A 17,499-nucleotide genomic window follows, 5' to 3' on the forward strand; every position below is an offset into this window, starting at 1 on the left:
GGTGTGCTGGGGAACCAATAAAGTTGACTGGGTATTTTTGGGGGTCTATAGAATTCAAAGATCATATAATACCGGGGAAGATATATATGTCTGTGAAAGGTGACTCCTTAATAAGTTGGATTAATCAGTGTGATCTCCATGTGTATATGGAGCCCAATGCAAATCCTTCTGTTTGTGTAAAAGACATTCCAGTAGTTCGCAGTGTTTTGGAGGGATGTGATAACTTGCTGAATGAGTCTTCTAATGTTTTCAGAGAAGAGCTGGGATGTCTGAGGAGCTATGTATCTGAGATTAATCTTTAATCCAATGCACTTCCAAAAGTGGCTACAGTTGGGAGTATACTTGTGGCAGTCAAGGATAGAATGAAATAGGAGTTGGACATCTTGACTGCTGGCTGGGTAATTAAGAAATTAGAAGCTTCTGAATGGCTTGCACCTGTGGGTATAGCATGCAAGACCAATAGTGATGCTAGGTTATATGCTAATTTGAGCTAACTTAACAAGGCTATGATTGTTGACTACTTTCCCCTCCCCAGCATCAATGAAACTCTGTTTGTTGAATGGAGCTAAACATTTTTCTTCTTCAGACCTTGGTTCGGCATATCATCACATTATGCTGACTGACCCTTCACAAGATTTTACCTTGTTTGCCACTCCCTATGGTACTTTTATGTTTTTGATGTTGACCTGTGTACTTATATTGGCAGCTTCTGTCTTTTGAGGGCAATGAAAAGGTATTGTGGGGTGTGGCAGGGATGAAGGTTTATCAATTATATTTTGTTATTACGATCAAACATAGTGGAGTACAATGGAATGTTGTGTGAGGTGCTTAGAATATTATAGTAGGCAGGGTTGACATTGAAATGGAAAACGTCTAAGTTTAATGTCCCTGAGATAGAGTATTTAGGGCATCTAATCATTGGATCAGGGACTCGGCCAAAGAAAGGATTGCTGGACACAATAAAAAATTTGTCCTTGCCTAAGTGCAAGGAAGAACTTGTGGAGTTCTTGATTATGGCAGAATTCTACAACAAGTTTGTGCCAAAATTCGCTGAAAGAACAGTTCTTCTCAGGTCTCTGTAAAGAAGGGCAAATACTATATATTTGAAGTGATGGTTGTGAGAGGGATTATAAGGACATGAAATCTGGTTTAGAGAAGGCCTCAGAATTAGGAAGTTTTGATACCAGGGATGACATAATCATAATGACGTATGCCAGCTCCAAGGGTTTGGGAGCTGTTTTGATAGTCAGAGGGTGTGTTTAGAAATGCAGGTAAGACTGATAACAAAATCTGGATTCTTAATAGGGTTGCCAAATGCAGCTTTGTTCTAGGAAGAGAAGTAACTTCTTCAAGCAAGGAGTTGTCTGAGGATCTCAAGAGCCGACATCCAACAAGTAAGGAAGAGACCAGCTCAGTTATTTAACTGTGTTTAATTGTACTTGGTTATGTGACTATGTTTAATTGTGTTCTAGTTATGAATTATTATCCTTATTAGTGTTTTTCAATTAGAATTTTCTGTGGTTTAGTTTGGGGGGTGGTGAATTTTAATTATTTTCTTTTTTCATTTGGGTAAATGAGGGAGGTGATGTGGTATCTCAGGGTACAGAAACGTTAGTATGCAGGGTTCTGTTACCAAATAGTGAAGCGCAAGCTGGTGTCCAAGGCATCACCGCTCGAGATTAGATTGTTGGTGAGAGGCTAAGGAAGCGCTTGGATGCTGACAACAGCCCTGTCTGCAGATGGGGTCTCTGTACAACTAGATACTTCAATAAAGGACTTAAAGAAAACATGGCATGGCGGTCTCTACAACTTTACAGGTGTCCTGTGCTTTTACCATCCACAGGCAGGGTCTGGAGGTAATGAGTCTATCTGATGGATCCCTATCCATGTGATGCTGAATGTAGGATCAGTCCTTAGGGTTCTATGTGCTCATGCGCATCCAAAGGCATGATGTGAAGGCAATGAGTCTGTCTGTGGGAGCCCTATCTGGTGTAATGCTGAATGTAGGATCAGTCCACAGGGTGCCCCTTGTTCTTACCAATCCAAAGGCAAGATTTGGAGGTAATGAGTCTATCTGATGAAGTTGTGTCTGGTGTAACGCTGAATGTAGGACCAGTCCTTAGGGTGCCATGTGCTCTTATCCATCCACAGGCAGGGTCTGGAGGTAATGAGTCTATCTGATGGAGCTCTGTCTGATGTGCTGCTGCATGTAGGACCAGTCCATAGTGTGCACTTTGCTCTTACCCATCCTGAGGCAGGATCTCAAGGTATTGAGTCTCTCTGACGGAGCCGTACCTGGTGTGATGCTGAATGTAGGATCAGTCCTAAGGGTGTCATTTGCTCTTACCCATCCACAGGAAGGGTCTAGAGCTAATAAGTGTATCTGATGGAGACGTACATGGTGTGATGCTGAATCTGGGGTCAGTCTTTAGGGTTTCCCATGCTCTTACCCATCCTCAGGCATGATCTGGAGGTAATCTGATTCCAATGCATGGGTCACAAAGCGGATGCAGGTAACTTTTGCAAACTCACTCATTGCATCTTTGATGGCAGCTACATCTCTGGCACCTGACGGGAAAAAGAGGAAATGGGCAGGATGGCATAAGTTGAATAAACCTGGAAAGGTATCTATGAAAGACAATCTTGAGCACTGGTGTAAAGGTGAACTCACTGTAAGTGGGACTGAGGGTGTAAGGAACAGAGACGGTCCCATCACTGGATTTAGGCCAGAAGCAGCTGTTGTTTCGGCATATCCTGGCATTGCGACCTGGTTGGGCGGCAATGTCTTCCTCATGGACCAGCTGTGTGATGCCTACAATAGTGAGTGAGAGTGATAGTAGTCAGTGTCTGTCATTACACCAGAAGGAACAAGAGTACACAGAAGAGAAGGAAGCTGATTTTAGGCCTAAAGTGTGATTTCAAGAAACATAATAAAATGCAAGAATCACTTGTGGAGGAGGAATATTTCGGGTATAACATTAAACTATTATATAAGCACTAACAAATAAATGACCCCAGAGACTTAAAAGGCCTGAGCACACAGGCATCCTTAAAACCCTCAGGGGGAATTTGCTGCTCTCTATAAATCCTTGATTGATCCTCAGTGAGTGACTGAAGCTTTTAATGTTTACTGGGAATGGTTTCCGGTGTCTTACATTCCCATAGTGTTGTCATCATGTCACATCAGGAGTTAATTATGGCACTACAAACAACATTTTACTGACTTGCTACAATAACATGGAGCATAATAAATTTGAACATATTAAGACAGAAACATTTGGTTAACAACTGCAATGGCCTTCTAAGTGCCTTAAATGGACTTTCAGCAAACACCAGCAGTGACATCACACGTGTTGTCAGAGGCAGCCATTCCACACTGTCACCACCCTAGATTGTTTGGTAATTCTTCGTCCACACATTGGTATTACGTCTTTAAATTTTAAATAGGATTTTACACGTCATTATCTGTCTTACATACAAGTATGAACCACTGTATAGAATTCTTTGAATGTTTACTTATTGAACCAGATCAATGAGCAGGATCGATTCACACAACTTGTAGCACAAAAAGGTTAGTTTGATTTTCATTGATATGATTGTATATTACCACAATCCTTCAAAATATATACTAGTGTGGGCCAATCATATGCTTGATTAGTAATAGTAGTTTTGTGGAGATGACATGATACAGATCTGTATGTGTAACCAGATGTTTCTATGCTATGAATCTGAAATGTGTTTTGGGAGGACTTTATTTCCCGAAATGCATTTCTTTTTATGTGTGTTACTCCTCGCTGTATGTTTTTAAAAGGGTGGCATCTGTTCCCAGATATACCACATTTGTAAAATTTGAGCCTATGATTATATATTGAGACCAGGTGTAAATGGCTGCTTCAATCTGCACTGCAGGCCTAGACATGTTTGAAAGGGTTCTGTAGTTGGTACCATGAGTAGTGCTGTTGCCCCGTACTAGAGTTTAACATACACGCTCTGGGTACACCTAGCATCAGATACTAGGGACTTACAAGTAAATTAAATGTGACACTTAGCTGTAGGCCAATGTTAGCATGTTTTACGGAGAAAGTAGAAGCACTTTACCACTGGTCAGCAGGGAAAAAGTGCACAGAGTCCTAAAAGCCAACAAAAATGAGTTCAGATAAAGGACGGTGGAGAAACACAAAAATCTGGAGTGACTCTGCAGAAAGGGCCACGTCTAAGACCTTGGTTGTCTTTGGTGATGATTGTGAGGGCACCTTGGCTTAGGCTCACTGTTGACTATCTTGTAACAGAGGCCAGAAGTTTTCTCTTACTTTGGTTCTGTTTGTTGACAATCTCGAAGACGTCTGGGACAGGGTCACAGCTGACTATTGTTTAACGGAGTCTAGCGCCCAGACTCCCTGAGGTTTGCTCTTTTCTTGGTTCTATTTAGATCTCAAAGGCGCTTGGGATCAGTGTCACAGCAGACTGTCTTGTAACAAAGTCTAGCGCCCAGAAGCCCAAGATTTTCTCTTACCTATGTTCTCTTTGGTGATGATCTCGAAGATTCCTGGTGGCTCCTCTGAATCCCCGGTGTCTGAAAGAGAAGACACATTCCCAGCTTCACATCAGCTGCTCGTGCACAGGAATAGGTGGATTGAGAAATCAATTATAAAAGATGAAGTATTCACTGGCACCAAGTGTCCATCTGAGTTTTCTTTGCACAAACTGTGTATTTCTGCCAACTCTCGAATATGTTAATAGATATTGTGTGGGAGGGGGTGAAATGCGCAGAGCCTTGTACGTGCTAGGATATATGTGTCAAACAAGGAAAAGTGGGCAGGCCCATCCGTCTTATGGAAGCTCTTAACGATGTCACGGTGGGCGTGTGCATCGGACGGCTAGAGGCCGTCCGGTTTGTGCAAGCGTGGAACTTGCACGCACGGCGGGGGAATTCCAGCCGCGCCCAAAGGTTAATGCGTGACTTTCTATATATATATATATGTATATATATATATATATATCATACTAAATCCGTTCCAAAATACCGGTTGTAAATACACAATGGAGCGGTTCGATCAATAAACCGCTCCATTTCTGTCACCCAGCCGATGGTGATTAGGGTTTTGCTTCTCTATGGATATCTCTCTCATTCTCACTTTCCTTTCTTGGTGACTTCTTTTTGCTTATGGAGTCAGTGGTGTCAATGCCCCCCCTTTCAGCTTCACACTTTGTGACTCATAGCAGCATTATGTTCATGCACAAGGTGCACGTGCACATCCTACTCTCTATCCCTTTGTAAATCCACAAAAAGCAAATTAAACGGATTTAGTAGATAGTACATGTTGCAGCCCCCAGCCATGCCCGGAATATAGCGCTTCGTTACGTACAGGATCTATGCTCAAGTTCAAACATATCCCGACTGTAAATATACTTACTGTTTTTCTCCAGTCCAAAGACATTCTGCAAAAGAGAAAAGTTGCATTTTAATCACCTAATGTAAGTATGAGGATTTTAGAAATTTAGCTAAACCTAAAGCCATGTTTTAAAAGATGACCTAAAATCTAGGTTGGGCTTTATGTCATAAACTCAAAACAACAAATCTTGATCTGCAATGGCAAGGACTGCAGGACATCCCCTTGCACAGTATCATCAAGGTAGGAGTATATTGGGGAGTGGAGATTTACTGTTCCCATGCCTCCTTGTGGACTTTCCTTGTTGATACTGGTTAGCTGATATTTTGCTGTCAATATGGGGTTTCTTCAAAGGCATCCGAATGTGTTGGGTTTGACGGGTGGGCGGAAATTGCGGGAGCAATATACACTAGGACAAATCTGTATTTGCCAATATGAACTTAATGAATAAGACACAAACCTCCAATTTAATACTGTTGTCTTGGAATAGCCAAGGTTTAACAGGCTACACTAAACGTTATTGAGGCTATCGATATCTGTGGAGATGAAAAATTTCTATAGCATTGCTACAAGAAACACACCTCACATCTCAGACACTGGAATCCACGCCTAAACACTGGTGAGGAACTCTATTATAAACTACTTACTCTGGCTATGCATTGAGCATTGATATGGGTAGCAACTGGCGCACTGCTAGAAATTTCACACACTTGCGTTGGCCCTGACGGCCTATATGCTACGCTAGAGGGGTGACTCTATGGGCTCCCGTTGAAAGTGATTTCACTATATAAACCTAACTCGGGCCAATTGACCTACCTACAATCTCTGACACCAGCCTTACTACATAATCCATTAGCCCTGACTTATTGGGAGACTTTAAATGTGCTCCTGACTTGTCAAACAATGGCTCATTTCCACTACTGTAGGGCGCCCACTTGATTAAACTTGCCCAACATCTACGGGCATGGGCAGATAACCTTATTGTACAAGAATCATGGCAAATCCTTCATCCTACCCTCTGGGAATTCCATACTGCTCTGGACTGCATGACTGCCACACCAGAATAGATCTCATATGCTGCACGCAGGAAGTTATTGCCAAAGTATCCCGAGCAGAATACCTTGGCCACACTCTATCAGACCACAACTCCCTACAACTACAACTGACATGGGGAAGAAGTAGACCTTGTATGCCTAAATGACGCATGGCACTGGAGGCGCTTCGAGACACCCCACATTGCTCTTCCATGTAAAGACACTTGAAACTTATTTCCACAACAACAAAGACATTGCATGTGGGGCCAAAATAGAATGGGATGTATTTAATGTAGTATTAAGAGGACATATGATAAATGCAGTTTCTGGAACCTGAAACACCCTCCATAAAGATTTAACTACCTTGGAACTGGAGATTCGAGAATGCAAGCAAGTATTACCTAGTGACTGAGCATCTGCGACCACCTTAGAACAGACTAGATTGAAACACAACAACACTACAACAACAACTAGGAGCTCTAGACTACAGAGAATACCAAGCTAGGAAGCATATGGAGGGGGATAAAGCAGGCCACCTATTGGCATGACTACTCAAAACCGAATCACCTTGGACTCCAATCACAGCCATACATAATAAGGAGGGAAATTTAGTCAACACTCAAGATGTCATTATGTCTTGCTATACAAAGCCCCCCCTGCGAACGACCCAACAGAAACACAGTTATTCCTTATAGAACCGAAATTGTAGATGCCACTCGGCAGATGGCGAACAGCAAGAGCCCAGGAGCAGATAGTTTTCCGATAGAGTTCTACATAGCCTTCCACACACAATTACCTCCATGATTGCTCAAATTATATACTGACTCCTATGAGACGGGTGTACTACCATCCTCACCACGTGAAGTCATTCTAGTGGTGCTACCTAAGCCAGGTAGAGACCCACTGTTGCTTAGCTCCTACCGCCCACTGTGCCTTTTGTATTCTGATTATAAGATATTGGGCAAAATTCCAGCCAATCGTCTAATAGCAGCAAGCCAATTGCTGGTATATGGTTACCAGAATGGTTTCATTCCTTGCAGAAATACTTTTCTCAACCTACGCAGACTTTTCTTGCTCCTTAACTCAGCGTGCACTGCAGATGTCCCATCCTGGATAGCCTCACTAGACATTGAGAAGGCATTTGATAGCTTAGGCTGGCATTACTAACATGTAGTGCTCACTGGATATGGAATAGGATCGCACTTCCTGAACAGGATCACATTGCTTTATAACTCGCCTACAGCATGAGTCAAAAACAGGCACAGTAATCTCAGAGCCATTTGATATAGGGCACAGCACCCGGCAAGGCTAACATCAATCCTCTTTGCGTTGGCATTGGAGCGGCTGGCATGCACAATATGTACACTGTTGTAAATAAGATCACTCCTTCGTCAATGGTTTAGGTTCTTTAGTTATACTCTTTATTGGAAGCGCCAGAGATAACGTTGGTGTTCCCACTACAGCCAGCAAACAACTGACAGTGGGTGAACGCAGCTCTGTGATAGAACCTAACAACACTAGAACTATAATGGAACAATATATTTAAAGCACCAGAACATTATATTGAACATATTGTACAATACTAAGACTACAACACATCCTCTTCCTTTTATCTCTATTGACTAACCATATATATAATGTGAACATAAGTTGAATATTTTAAAATAACTGAACGCAATACAAGAAAATACAAACATTTCATATGTACACTTCCTGTAAAGAAAAGGTAATTCATACATCTCCGCATACATAGTCTTGTAAATATCTAGGAGGACATCAATGTCTTTGAGACAGAATTCTATTAGCAGTGTTATCACCACTACTCATTGGTACCACAATGGATGATCTTCTACCAGCTTCATCCACACCGGTGGTCTTCTACTTAGGTCATCATCACTCATGAGAAAATAAGGATTAAGATTTTCATTTCCAGTACTCATTTCATGCCCTTTGCCCTTTTTGTAAAGAGCCACTCTTCTCAAATTCCAATATTCCCCATTGTACAAAGTCACATGGTTATCATGAACTGTTTTAACTTTGTACGGACCAAGAAATTTGGTAAACCCAGCAGGTTTTATGATCCTATTATAAATTGCAACTTCATTGTTTCTCGCATTATCACCCTTTAGATTTGCCAAACCAATACAATCTTTCATCCATGCAGGAATAAGTTTCGTGCTTGCAGGACGCCCCCTCATGACAACAAAAGGAACTTTCCCAGAAACTGTATTTTCAGTTGTACGGTAGGCCCATACCAAATCATTGACCATGCTTTTGACATCACCTCTGCTTGCCACTTCCATTTGAATTTCTCCCTTCACCATGTGGTTAACCCTTTCCACAACACCTTTTCCCTGCGGGTTATATAAAGATGTTCTAGTATGAATAATTGAGACAGAATAGCCTGAAGAAGGAAGTTCTTCCCAAAGTGCATTGGGCATAACTACTTATAAGTGTTCTGTAGCAATAATAGTATTGTTTCAATATTTTTGATGTTTTGATGTATGTTCAATTTTTTCTCTGGAAACTAAAAACACCACGTTGTTGAATTTAAACAAAGTGTTGTACTGAATCTACAGTTTTCTTTTCATACAAAAATACAGTCTTCCAGTTATTTATCTATTCTGATAAAAATGGAGTTGACAATCATATGTTGAATCCGTTTTTTTTATAAAGTTGTTGTTCAAAGTAAGAGATTTATTCTGAAATACACATTGATACTTTAATTTCAGCAGTGTGCCGGGCATACTGGTGGTATTCCACCGGCTATTCTGTCTCAAGCGTTCGTGGTTGGCAACCTTCAACCAGGCAGCACGCATCCTAGAGTACATGCAAGTTTTCTATTGATAACATTGGGTTACATAGGGAGTGCTCTGACTTAGCATTCTTTTTTGTCTAGTATGAATAATACCACATGATTTTAAAAACTTTGTCATCTCAGTAGAAATCAGATTAGTACCATTGTCAGTGACCAACTTGACAGGATAACCCTCTTCCCCGAAAATTTCAGACAAAACATTAATCGTGTTCTTCGTAGTGATCTCCTTTACAAACTTCACAATTAAACATTTTGACATAACATCTACAATCATCACTTCACATTTCAAATCCATGCTCAGACTCGCAAATTAACCTATAAAATTCAAACAAACTGTGTGCCAAAGTAAACCCGGATCCTCAATTTTTCCTAATTCCAACTGGTTCCCACCTTCAATCTCTCTTCACTCTCCATACATTCAACACACCTTTCAACCCAATCCGATATTTGTTGATCCATAGCAGGCCACCAAAAGTGTTCTCTTAAGTTTTTTCTTCATGAGAGATTGGCCCATATGGCCTTCATGAGCCAGTTTGAACAACACTAATCTTAAATCTTGTGGTGGAACAAATGTATCCTCTTTCATTATAACGTTCCCGTCTTTATCAAATATAGATAAATCTTCTAAAACATTTACAAAAGGTCTTACAGCAATAGGAAGGGTACTTTCACGTCTGCCCATTTGGACAATTACATTTTTAACCATACATAAAGTTTCATCCTTAGACATACTTTCATTCCACAAACTTTTATCAATAGCTCCAGATCACAATTCTACCAGATCATCAATTGCAGCCACCGAACCTTCACATTGGAACGACTCAACCTTTAACTTATCGGCTTCAAACCAAGGTAAGGGTAGCATAGACAATCCACCTACTTGACCATTTTTCCATCCTGCAATATACTCCATTTTATATAAAAATTATTTTTGCAAACGGGCAGCCAACCTGGTCAATCTTGCTGATCCTTTACCTGCACCACCAGGAGATAAAATCTTGATAAGAGGCTTATGGTCTGTTTGTAATGTAAATTGAAAGGCCCATAAGTACATTAGAAAATACTCAATTCCCCATGCTGCTGCTAAGGCCTCCCTCTCTATTACAGAATAATTCCTTTCAGAATTTGTGAGAGACCTTGAACCAAAGGCAACTGTTCTTACTCCAGAGGTATGCACCTGTGCCAAGACAGCTCCTATCCCCACCGCACTTGCATCCACTGTAAGAATTGATCTCAACTTGGTATCAAATGGAGTTTTGACTTACAAATTTCACTTTTGATTTTCTCAAAGGCATTTTGTTGCTCATCAGACCATACAAATGTGTACCCCTTCCTGAGAAGTATTTTTATTTTTTCTGTTTTCTCTGCAAAATTATGTACAAATTTAGCATAATATTCTATAAGACCTAAGAACGATCTGAGTTGGTCTTTATCCAACGGTGTAGGAGCTTTCCTTATTGCTTCTAGAAGGTCACATTTAGGTTTAATCCCACCAGCAGACAGAGTGTACCTAAATATTCTACTACTTCCACAGCAAATTTACATTTTTCTTTTTTGAGGGTCAAACCTGCATTTTCCAATTTGCTTAACACCTCTTTCAAAACCATATTGTGATGTTCCTTAGTGTCACCAAATAACAATACATCGTCTTGAAAATACACACCATTCTTTGTCCCCTTCAAAACTGAACCCATCATTTGTTGAAATACTCCTGCAGCAGACGCCAAACCAAATGGCATCCTAGTGAATTGAAATATCCCTTCGGTTGTGATAAATGGTGTTAATGGTTTGTACTCATTATGTAATTTAATCTGATGATATACAATGTGCAAGTCCAATTTTGAAAAAAATTTCTCCCCTTTCACAGACAAAATTAATTAATTTATGTTTGGTAATGGGAAAGTATTAAAAACAATATTTTGATTAAGGGTGCGCAAGTCCACACAGAACCTATAACTTCCATCAGGTTTAACCGTGATAACCACTGGTTAAATGCAACAGAAGTTTCAATTTGTTCAATGATACCCTGTTCAACCATCTCACACAACATACATTTTACTTCCTGCCTAGGAATGATAGGGACCTTACGGACTTTATGTTGCATAGGAACTGCATCAGACTTTAGCATTATTTTGTGTACATACCCTTTGAGTTCACCAATTTCTTCCGAGAATAAACTACTCATTCCTTCAACAATCGCTTCTGTTGTAACTTCATCAACAACCTTTACTTGATGGGTTGCCCTAGGATTTATGATTATATGTAAATCATATTGATGTGCCCACCCTAATATCGGTGGTCCACTACGAGCCACATAAACTTTTCCTTGCACACATCTATCGTGAAAAACAATATCCATTAACATGTATCCTAAGGTAACAACCAGGATTAATTTCTTTGGGTAACAAATTTACATTAGGCCAATTTTGTTCAAACATCCTTTGTGGAATGATTGTCCAAAATTAACCTGAATCCACCATTAATTCAGTTTCCTTTCCTAGTGTCAAAAATATAGCTTTAGGTCTCGTTCTTCTTCCTGGTGCAGTAGTTATATTTTCTTCATCTACGCATAACATTTTGTTTGCATCTTCCACATCACATATTGACGTGACATTCCCTTTGTCACTTTGAACTACAGCTACTTTAGGTCTATTGTATGTTTTGCACATCTTGTAGAAATGTCCTTTACGTCCACATTTCTTACACTCCATATCTATAGCATAACATTTCTCGTATTCAGCAGTGTGATATGTGCTGCCACATCTAGTGCACATTTTCTCATGCGTCTTGTTCTGTTCTGAGTTTACCACAGAATTGTTGTACCTCTTAAAATATACTCAATTTTTTCCACTCATCTCACCATTCCTGTTCGAATTTACGGCCGCAACATCATCTTGTGCTACACACGTTACACCTGTTGTACCCTCCTTCTACTCCATTTCCTTCATGCATGCATCTGACTCTTCAACTCCTTAGCTATATGAATAGCACTCCTAACGTAGGGGTTTTCGCAGCCCATAATCTTTCCTGCATTTTCTTATTACGACATTGTACAATAAGTTGATTCCTGATCATTTCATCTCTCATCCCAACAAATTGGCATTTAAGTGATAATACACATAACCTTGTTACAAACTGGTCTATAGGTTTGTCACTTCTCTGAGGTTGTGTGTAAAATGTATGTCTAAAAACAAATTTGTGGCAGTACGCACCACATTCTGTTGAAGTTCGAAAAGGTGAAAACTATGTAAGATGTGCTCCTAAGGTAACGTGTACTGGTCAGGTACGTTCCGTATAATGTGAAGGCTGCACCTCACTCCCGTGAGTGTGTCTCCCTGGGCACAATCTGGGTCATTAGACCAAAGTACCAATTTTACAGTTTATGTCCAAGTTTGCTACTTAAATTTAAGGCATATGGGTGTTCAATGAATAGACTTCATAAACGTTTAGTTGATTTTATTGTGAACAAGTTTACTTCACTTATCCAGAATCATTCATTTCTTCATCTTTTGATTGTGTCCCATTTAATTATTCCAATGCATTTCGGGTTTTGAACCCTTCATCAGGGAAAATGGGACAATTTAGAAAAGTAGAAAACACGATGCACACCGTGCGCTGCGTTTGATCTTCGATTCTGTGTGTAGCTATTGCTCCGTGATGGTTATCCGAATCTTGTGTGGATATTGAACATATTGTACAATTCTAGGAATACAACATACACATGCCGCGGACTGGGGTATTAGGGCATACAACCAATGGCATGTGATCTACCTATATTTGGATGATGCACTAATATATTTGTGTAGTGATCCAGCAGTGACCAACGAGTTCATGCAGCTGCTGGAAAGGTTTGGGCAGGTATCAGGTCTGAGGGTTAACTGGGACGAATCACTACTATTTCCTATGACATCTAAATCTGGAGCAACAAAGGCAGCTACCTCAGACTCCAATCCCCAGGTCCTGCAACACTTTTAAATACCTAGGAGTTCAAATATATCATGAGCCATCGGATCTGCTGTAAGGCAACATAGGCAGAGTACTTACTAACACTCGGTCCTCCCAGACGTTCTGAACAGAACTTTTGCTCTCTCCCTTGGGGCGCATAGCAATATCCCCAATTCTACCTCTGCCCAGATTGTTATATTTATTTGCATCTCTCCCCTTCATTCTGCCACTAAATTGTTTTCGAGATATTACCTAAATGTTGACATTACTGGAATGGGGAAAAAATAGGGCCTGAGTTTCCCTTACAATATGTTGCGGCTTGTTGGTGGGCTGCAATCAGACAGAACTAGGACACTCGGCAACAGGATTACACTAACACACAGTATTAGACTGGTTGATGGGCCCAGAGACCCCCATCCCAAAAAAAGGAACTGGAAATTCTTTCATGAACACAGCTTGCTATTGTTGGGCTCACTACGTGCAGAAGAGACGGAATTTTCCTCCAGATGCCCCAGACCTTTGGGTACTACCTGGACAAATGAGAATGGCGTGCCGATCAGAGAGGGTGGACTGGGAAGGAGCAGGTATAACCACATTGGTCTACCTGCTCACTGACACAGTTCTTAGTTCATTTGCGGAACTGGTAGATGATTATGGGGTACCTCCTGGTTCCTTTCTATTATAAGCATCCCTCATACGACAACTAAATAAGACATAAGGAACCAGAGACATCTAAATTGCTACAACCATTACCCACCCATGGCCCTGATCGCCGGTCCAACAGAATGTTATACATTTTTATAAAACAAGGCACTGCAATCCCGTTAACCTCACTCCATATCTACTAGGACACAGCACTTTCAACACTATTGACAGACAAACAATGGTAACAATGCCTGGCAGCACCTAAAATAATCTCAACAAATGCAAGACTAAAGTGCACTCAATTTAATTACCTACATCACACATATTTCACCCCCACAGACTAGCACGGATGTACCTGACATCCACAGATCTGTGTCCCGGTTCCCCCAGTGAAGGAGCCACCTTCATGCACTTGGTAGGGGACTATCCAGGATTGGTAGGATAATGGAAGTTGGTAGTGGATACACTCACAGAGGCAGGGGTAAAGTCATAGCTTTAGATGCCAGACATTTTCTCCTAGGTATCACTAGATGATCATCCAAACGCCAAACCGTAAACAAATTCCTGGACCTCTCTTTAGGATTAGCCAAAAGTAGACCAGCTATGTCCATGGCCCTATCCATTCGAGTGTGGCCACATAAAACCCTAGTTTCTGAACTCGAGATATCACGTGACAATATACCAGGTCATAGGTACAAAAACAAGGAGAACCGGGCTATTACTACTTAGAACTAAGTAGAAGGTCCAGCTACAGCTAGTGCCCACAGAGTCAAATTAATTCAAAAATCACTGTATCCCTATATTACCCTTCTTCCTTGAAATCCCTGTGTTAAGCTGTAATTACCTGTAAAGGAAAAAGGAGAAGCAAATCATAACAGGAATTTCAAAAACGCATCAATTGACTACATATCAGGTGTGGGTTGCATGCCAGTGTCGTGTTTCACTAGCGTGTATCGACACACTAGTAGTTGTGTACATGCACTCTCCTATGTGGAACATTAAGTGGAAGTGCTCCTATAGGGATACAGTGATTCCCCTTCCCCCCCCTTTTTTATCCATTTGTTTTTTGTTTTAATTCACACTAGTGTATATTCATAATACATTAGGGACAACTTGTAGACAGTGAACTCCGTAGATACCTGCTAAATAGTTCCATTGGTCCTGAAGAATCGCCTGTTAATAAACAATAGCGAGTAACATGTTGACCGGACAATAGCACACTCTGGAAGGTCTCTGGAAGCATAAATACTCCAGTTCCACCCTCTAGAATCTCTTTTTAATTAAAGCAGTGGACCGCCAGAATAAATTATTCCTTGGTACCTCTAGCTTTATTTTAATCACCTAGACACGTCTACATCCTTACCAGGCCCCACACCCGCACTTCATCTATATGGCAGTTGGAAAAAGATTTCCGCTAAAGAGCCCCTCTTTGAGGTGTTGCCCGTTGGGTATTGCACCACCGACCCAACGAGGAGCAGGCCCAAATGATGAAGCATGACACCTGCAAAGGTGTGTGAGGGCACCAAATCCAACAAAATGGATGCCCAGGGGTAATTCCTCTTTACCCCAATAAACATCCTCCGCATCTCTTGACGCATATATTTCCTCCTTTCAGGAACGGCTCAGCACTTTTCGAATTAATATACCAGGTCACACATTATTACCTGACCCTCCTGGCTGGCAAGCTTAGCTAACAGTAGTTGAAGCAAAATTGTCGAGGGTACCGGCAGGAGTATGCAACACTTCCGAACCAAACAACAGATAAAGAATCCTATGATATGATGAAGACCAAACTCCACATCTCATAGACGTACTATAATTCATACACTGCTCCCTGCAACTGGAACCCCAACTATCCCACTGCTAAAGATGAAACACAGTACTCGCACAATAAACAGGAACCTGACTAAACAGGCAAAAAAAAACACAAAGGGATACATTAATTATACAAATTGTGCCTCTAGTTCTTCTTCTTTTTATTTGTTAGGCAACCAAAATATTTCAAAGAATGTATTGTAACACTTGAAAAGTTGAATCTCTGTCTGTAAAGATGTGTAGTGCAATTCATTCCCCAACCTAGGATTGGTTACTATATTTATACCCCTGTATCTTTTGCTTCATGAAACCATTGTATTGTGAACACTCATGATCTAAATGTATAAATTCCCCTGATCTGAGAGACAGACTATATCATTTAGAAAATAAATAAAAAATATTCAACCAAAAAAAAATACTGTTACATCAGCACTTGCACAGAGCCATATATAACACTGGTACTGTGGCTTTCACCTGCACAGGTGTACTTACAGTGATGCACACCTGACAGTCTGCATCTACACAGAACCATATCTCACACTGTTACTACAGCTCTTATCTGCACAGTTGTACACACCTGAGTCTACACCTGCACAGAACCACATATAACACTGTTACTACGGCTTTCACCATCCCAGGTGTACTTACAGTGATGCACACCTGAGAATCTTCAACTGCACATAACCATAGATAGCATTGTTACACCAGCCATATAATACTAATAATGCAGCTTTCATGTACACAAGTGCATATCTAATACTGATAATGCGGCTCTCATCTAGACAGGTGTACACACCTGAGAGTCCACACCTAAACAGAAGCATATATTTAACCCAATTACTGCAGCTCTCAGCTGCACAGGTATATGTACAGTGATACACACCTGAGAGTTTACACCTGCATAGGACCATATATAACACTGTTACTACGGCTCTCACCATCACAGGTGTACTTACAGTGATGCACACCTGAGAATCTACAACTGCACATAACCATAGATAGCGCTGTTACACCAGCCATATAATACTAATAATGCAGCTTTCATGTACACAAGTGCACTTAAAGTGATGCACACCTGAGGGTCTACACCTACACCGAACCATATCTAACACTGCTAATGCGGCTCTCATCTACACAGGTGTACACACCTGAGAGTCCACACCTAAACAGAAGCATATATTTAACCCAATTACTGCAGCTATCACCTGCACAGGTATGCGTACAGTGATACACACCTGAGAGTTTACACCTGCACAGGACCATATATAACACTGTTACAGCAGCTCTCACCTGTACCTGCTCTCAGCTCTATATACCATCGTTAAAGAGAGTCTCACCTGTACAGGTAAGCACCAGCAGGTGCTCAGCAGACACACTGCGACCAGAGCCCACCCTCTGCTGTCCATCCTCGGGTTCTGGGGCAGTGCTCGGGTCACCAGAGGTCAATGCTTCTTCCTTCTGGGAGATGTTTTGTTGACCCCAGACCCAGTCCTTTATACACCCATAAGAGGCTGTGCATCCTCCAATCAGCTCTCAGTCCTAAGGATGACACCTCTTTCTGCACAGGTCACAGGGTGTGTCTGTCCTGGAGAAGATGCCCTGGGATCGCCACTAATGTGCCAAAGCTAAGATAATAAGCCGCTTTTAAGTGTGGCAAACTTGGTTTGTGACAGATCCTGCACCGTGATATATTCTTGTTTAAAAATCTTTTACTCTGTTTTCTTTCTTGTAAGAGTGTGAATTTGTGATTGGACACAGACGCACCTTCAAGGGTTTGGCTCCTCAAACAACAACAAAAGTCCTCGAGGCACCGAAAGACCCGGATGGAGAAGAGTAGATTTAATTTGTCAAG

The 17,499-nt window shown here is 41.1% G+C and overlaps 1 protein-coding gene across 1 annotated transcript in view; it reads right to left on the reverse strand.

Moving 5' to 3' along the window:
* The window catches only part of LOC144826167 (embryonic protein UVS.2-like), a 79,359-nt gene extending 62,251 nt beyond the window's left edge, over positions 1–17,108 (reverse strand). The window contains exons 1-5 of the mRNA XM_078684561.1: positions 16,985–17,108; positions 5,415–5,439; positions 4,514–4,573; positions 2,672–2,812; positions 2,451–2,568 (exon numbers count right to left, since the gene is read on the reverse strand). Of these exons, the coding sequence (XP_078540687.1) occupies positions 2,451–2,568; positions 2,672–2,812; positions 4,514–4,573; positions 5,415–5,439; positions 16,985–17,053 (413 nt within the window). The 5' untranslated portion in view covers positions 17,054–17,108. The remainder of the gene's footprint in view (positions 1–2,450; positions 2,569–2,671; positions 2,813–4,513; positions 4,574–5,414; positions 5,440–16,984) is intronic.
* Between the last annotated feature and the right edge of the window lie 391 nt (positions 17,109–17,499).

This window comes from Lissotriton helveticus, chromosome 3_2, assembly GCF_964261635.1.
Source record: "Lissotriton helveticus chromosome 3_2, aLisHel1.1, whole genome shotgun sequence".
NCBI lineage: Eukaryota > Metazoa > Chordata > Amphibia > Caudata > Salamandridae > Lissotriton > Lissotriton helveticus.